Source organism: Quercus robur, chromosome 8 (assembly GCF_932294415.1).
Source record: "Quercus robur chromosome 8, dhQueRobu3.1, whole genome shotgun sequence".
Taxonomy (NCBI): Eukaryota; Viridiplantae; Streptophyta; class Magnoliopsida; order Fagales; family Fagaceae; genus Quercus; species Quercus robur.
Window position 1 is genome coordinate 36,840,854 of NC_065541.1, and position 5,424 is coordinate 36,846,277.

General features: G+C 35.2%; 1 protein-coding gene across 3 annotated transcripts; it reads left to right on the forward strand.

Annotated features, from left to right (window-relative positions):
- The first annotated feature begins 394 nt into the window (after nt 1–394).
- On the forward strand, nt 395–4,767 carry LOC126695385 (uncharacterized). 3 transcript variants are annotated; one of them, XM_050392113.1, is made up of 4 exons: nt 395–1,360; nt 2,256–2,789; nt 2,915–3,120; nt 4,202–4,767. In XM_050392113.1, the coding sequence occupies exons 1-3, from the start codon at nt 497–499 to the stop codon at nt 3,023–3,025; spliced, it is 1,509 nt and encodes a 502-aa protein (XP_050248070.1). In that variant the 5' UTR covers nt 395–496; the 3' UTR covers nt 3,026–3,120; nt 4,202–4,767. The 3 variants fall into 3 exon arrangements, with proteins under 3 accessions (XP_050248070.1, XP_050248072.1, XP_050248071.1); XM_050392115.1 differs by having other exon boundaries at nt 4,276–4,767; XM_050392114.1 differs by having other exon boundaries at nt 396–1,360; nt 4,301–4,767.
- Nucleotides 4,768–5,424: the final 657 nt, after the last annotated feature.

Consider the following 5,424-nt stretch of genomic DNA (forward strand, 5'->3'; position numbering starts at 1 on the left):
ACGTTTTGTAACAATTTATTATTATTATTAAATTAAGAAAATTTTATTGAAACAGAAATATCAATTTAATTACGTTTCCAATTATATAATGTTTAAATATTAAGGGTATGTTTGCTATCTTATTTTAAACTCACATTTTTACATTTTCATTCATATATATTTCAAAAAACTATAAATAATATTGCTCAAACTACTCTACCCAACACTTCCTAAATTTAAAAAACTTATCTTACTAATTTTTAATTTTCAAATAATATTGTTTAATAATATTTTTATAAATATTTTAAAAACCGTAAATTCAATTAATAAAACTACGTAAAAAACGCAGGCATATCAAACGCACAATTTATAATTACTATGCAAAAACAAATAAAGAAAGAAAGAAAAAAAAGACAAAAAGAAAGACACAGTGAGAGAAAGAAAAAGGTTAAATGAAGTGATGAACTGATAAATGCTTCTTGTTTAGGGGGTTATCTCATCTCAGGTGTATCTATCTATGTTGTCATTAATGTCCCAGAAAAAGCCAACGAAACATGAACGCAAATTTTCATTTTCATTCCAATTTTGTCTCTCCAAATCTAAACGCACCGTTCGCCATCTTTCTCTCAAGATCATGCCTTCTATCACGTTCCTCAAATCGCTTACCATCAATCCTTCCCGCCTAAAAACCTTCCTTTTCATTCTCTCTCTTTCCCTCGTCCTCTACGTCTTCTTTTACCCCCACCCGCCGCCACCTCCTCCTATCCCACGCGCCTCCAATTCTCCCCTCACGCGCCGCCATGTCCTCTTCGCCATTGCTTCCTCGTCCAACTCCTTTCCTCGCCGCAAGCCTTACTTGCGCCTCTGGTACTCCCCTAACTCCACGCGCGCCTTCGCTTTCCTCGACCGCGCCGTTGACGTTGACGGCGACGAAACTGTGCCTCCGGTGGTCGTCTCCGGCGACACTTCGAGGTTCCCTTACACGTTCCGTGGAGGTCTCCGATCGGCGATCCGCGTGGCGCGCGTGGTGAAGGAGGTCGTGGATCGGGACGAGGAGGGTGTGAGGTGGTACGTGTTCGGCGACGACGACACCGTTTTCTTCGTCGATAATCTGGTCAAAACCCTAGCTAAGTACGATCATGATCGGTGGTTTTACATTGGGGGCAATTCGGAGAGTTACGAGCAGAATTTGAAGTACTCGTTTGATATGGCATTTGGCGGTGGAGGATTCGCTATCAGCCACTCGCTCGCTAGGGTTTTGGCTAGGGTTTTGGATTCTTGCTTGCTAAGGTACTCGCACTTGTATGGCAGCGATGCTAGGGTTTTTTCGTGCCTGGCGGAGCTCGGTGTTGGTTTAACTCATGAACCTGGCTTTCATCAGGTATATGCTCTTTCTATATGCTTTATTTATACGCATTTCTCATTAAGCAATTTTTAGTATTAGCAAAGTTTTTTATAGCACAAACTAAGTTTAATTTATATGCAAATTGAGAATCTATAGCGGACTTCAAAATTTTGGAACTAAGTTTTGGTTGTTGTAGAATGTAGAGTACAAAACTTGTTGATGTTGAAAGAAAGGCTAATTAGGAAATTTTAGTTGAAATGTTGATTCTTAATGACTACTCCAATTTTCAAAGAAATGTAATTGTTGCTAACTATTTAGGAAAATTATTCAATAGTGTTCTGTCCTCTCTCATGAATGATGATGAAGTTTTAATTAATAGGATGCACCACTATTATGTGAGAAGAGGGAGCAGAGTATCGTAATGCATGACCATGTGTGATCACTGAAATACTGAAATTATTCAGTGGTAGATTGTTAATGGTAGTTAAAACTGTGATGCCAATTATGGGCTTAGATAAGAGCTAGTAAAAGCTTGCCAACTCAACTGTTGTGAATTTTTTTTGTGTATGCAGGCATTGCTCAATTACTAGACTCCCTTATTCTTTCCTTTTTTTTTTCTTTATTTGTTGGTGATTGAATGACTTTTACAGCCTGATCTGCTAGTTATTGGCATATATGAACCTGCATGTAGTTAAAAGCATATGAGAGATCAGATGAGTGTGACATGCAACAGTAGTTTGAGATTTTTTTGGAGAGGTTGCTTAGCTGACTGACATGGGTTGGCTAAATAACCTTACCAAGTTCTTAGATTATCCTATAATGTTTCACATTTTTTTTTCCTTCTTTACTTTATGGATGTTGTATGGGATTTTATGCAAGTTAGTTGACTAAATTTTGAAGGCAATTCATGATTTAATTCTTTTCATACCAGGTTGATATGAGGGGGAGTTTGTTCGGGATGCTGTCTTCACATCCATTGTCTCCTTTGGTGTCCCTTCATCATTTGGATGCTTTGGAGCCAATCTTTCCTGACATTAACAAGACTCAAGCAATCAAACATCTTTTTGAAGCTGTGAATGTTGATCCTGCCAGGATTTTGCAACAGACTGTCTGCTATGACCGATTAAATTCATTGACTGTTTCAGTTGCATGGGGTTATGCTATCCAGGTGTTCAATGGTAATGAATTTCTCCCGGATCTCCTTTCACTGCAGAGAACTTTTGTACCATGGAGGAGGAGTGTCACAGTAGATGCAAGTCGTTATATGTTTAACACGAGAGAGTATCCTAAAGATCCATGTAAAAGACCCGTTACCTTCTTTCTGGAAAGTATTGTACCTGATAAAAGTGGTGTCTGGAGCTACTATACCAGACACTTGGTTAAAGAGTGTGTCACACCTAATGCAATAAAGAATTTGAAAGGCATCAGAGTGTTCTCTAAGAAGCTTGAGCTTGATATTGAACAGGTATTGCCGAACTAGTTTAATTATGCTTGATTTGCAATTCATACGTTCATCATATGACGTTTTCTTCATATTTTAGTTATTTGTAAGTTAGTGTCACTTTGCAAATGTTGTCTTCTTTATTCCAGATGAAGTCTCCACGACGACAGTGCTGTGGCATTTTGCCCTCTTTTAATGAATCAATGGTCATTGACATTAGACAATGTGGAGTTGATGAACTAATTTCCATGCACATCTAGCATTCTTTGGGAAGAGAAGAGTTTGGAGCACACACAAAGCTCAGAAAGTTTTGTAGCAGTTCTGCTATATAATTATCTGCAATGCAAACTGCAAGGTAATTTCATAGTTGTTAAGGTTGTGCTTGGAAATTCCTCTGGAAAGAATGACTTCTAATAGGCATATGAAAAACTTTTTGGATAAAGTTTAGCTACAAAATTAGGCTACAACTTTACTCAATAAAATAAATATTATTATATATTTTGAAAATCTAATCGTTAAATTGTATATTCTTTATGCTCTTAATACGCATGTCAAATTTTGTATCAATCGGATATTATTTACTATATCATCTATAAGCTTCTATCTTATGTATAATTTTAAACTACAAAAACTTGCAATTTAAACAACTTATTAATGACATAGCTATTAATCTTTAATTTTCTAGGAATTTTGCAAATATGGAGGATATAAGAAGAAGATGTAATCTAATGATGGATTTGTCAAAATTTACTTCCAATAAAAAGATATTGAGTAAAGTTGTAGCCTTAAGTTATAACTAATTTTGTAGCTAAATTTTGTCTAAAATTTTTTTGTGGAGAACTAAAATTAAAAGTACTATCGAATTTAAATTATCAAGACTTGCTTATTATTTTTAACCTATAAGATGTCTTCACCCGACTGCACAGGAAGAGTTGTTGGTATCACTTTTCTGTTAAATCATTTCAGCACAGAATTACTTGATCGCCACAAAGAGAATTCAATCTGGAATTTGCAATTAATCTATGCTCTATGTAACTTTTTATTAAGTGCCTTTTCCCCTCAAGTTGCATTTCATTTCTAAAAGATGTGTGCCTTATTGCTTACACTATCTTATAGAATGTTTTTGCTTTTCTTTATATTAAAATGACTTATGCTATTCTGCTGCTGTTTTTGAATATATTTGTAAAATTATGATTTCTGAAAATTCAGTGACATATTCATCATGACAGATCCTGTATTTTAAATTTTAATGCATGACTATCTTTGCTTGTGTATACTTCAAATAAACCTAGTTGATAACATTTGAATTCTACTCATTCTCTTTTTCCGTTATGGTTTTTCAGAAAGTAATTTTTAATTATAAATTGTTTGTAACCTATCAAAAAATAATTATATATTGTTTGTATTTATGCTTATTATATCTCTAAACCATGCAGAAGTATTATGTTATTTCTAGAGTTTCTCCAGAAGTATGCTGTTAAGTGAGATTTCCTCAATGGTTTTTTAACAGACATAGTTCCTTCTCTTCTTTTAAGGACTGAAAAAAAAAGGAGACATGCCTTCAAATGGTTGGGGATCTACAGGATCAAGGCGTGGAGCAGCTAGATGTCTTGATCATTTGAAATTATTGGAGATTGTGGTTGAAGGAAAAAGCAGAGCAAAGGTCATCTGCCAGCTTAGGTTCTTGTTGTGCAAGAATCAGGCTATTTCCTTTAGCTCCCGATTGTCTTATTATTTAAATTTGTGAAATTTTGATAAACAGAGACTTGAAGAAGAATTTTAATCACATGCTAAAGAGGAAGATGACACAAGTAACTACCATGTAGATAATACTGCATTGTTATGTATTCATTTGGTGTAATATATTACATTAAGAACCATCTGATCATGTAATTAGAGTGTATAATTTTTTATTTATTTAAATTTTATCTTTTCTCAAAAAATATTTCTCATTCATGAGATTGTAATAAGTATATAAGCATTTAGAACATTTTGATTTTAAGTTGTTGCTTCTTTGTGCCTTGCATTTTGTTTAGAGGATGTTTATTAGTGTGGTGGCCATTTTATATTGCACAGACATAGCTGGTTTCCCCAAAATAAAAACCAAAACAGTAATGTAGAGGTCAGAGAGGTGAAGTCGGTAGTGGCGGCTTTTTGTCGCTGTGGTTAGCCAGTTATCAATGAAAAAAAAAAAAAAAATCACAAATCGGCAGAGGTCAGATTGCTTTTTGAGTGGCAGTGGGGATTAATGGTAGTTGGGCATGTGGGTTTCTCGACTTAGGTCAGCCACGATGGTTGATATGTGGGGTTGATTTGAGTTAGGTTCAAATAAAGGTAATGTGGTGGTAGGCATGGGGAAAAACGTTGGTATGTGGCGGAGCTATGGTGAAAGTTGCCAGGTTGTAGGGGGAACGTGTAGGGTAGTTCATCCACGCCAATGAAAACTGTTGGAAGCGGTTGGTCTGGTGCGATCATTGTCAGTGGGACCAATTTCTTGAGCAACCTTAGTTCAGAATGGTTTATAAAACTTAGAGAAGCATATTTGGTCTCCAGACCATTCCCATCAGGTATTTTATAAATATGTCATTTTGATATATAAAAAAACATACTTTATTATTTTAACACATCATTTTACAATTTACCGTTCATTACATCTTTT

Excerpts from the sequence above, each read along its gene's own strand:
- LOC126695385 (XM_050392113.1), top strand. The coding sequence starts at position 497 with ATGTTGTCATTAATGTCCCAGAAAAAGCCAACGAAACATGAACGCAAA. Across the intron at positions 1,361-2,255 it reads ATGAACCTGGCTTTCATCAG|GTTGATATGAGGGGGAGTTT; the intron begins GTATATGCTCTT and ends TTTTCATACCAG. Across the intron at positions 2,790-2,914 it reads TTGAGCTTGATATTGAACAG|ATGAAGTCTCCACGACGACA; the intron begins GTATTGCCGAAC and ends TCTTTATTCCAG.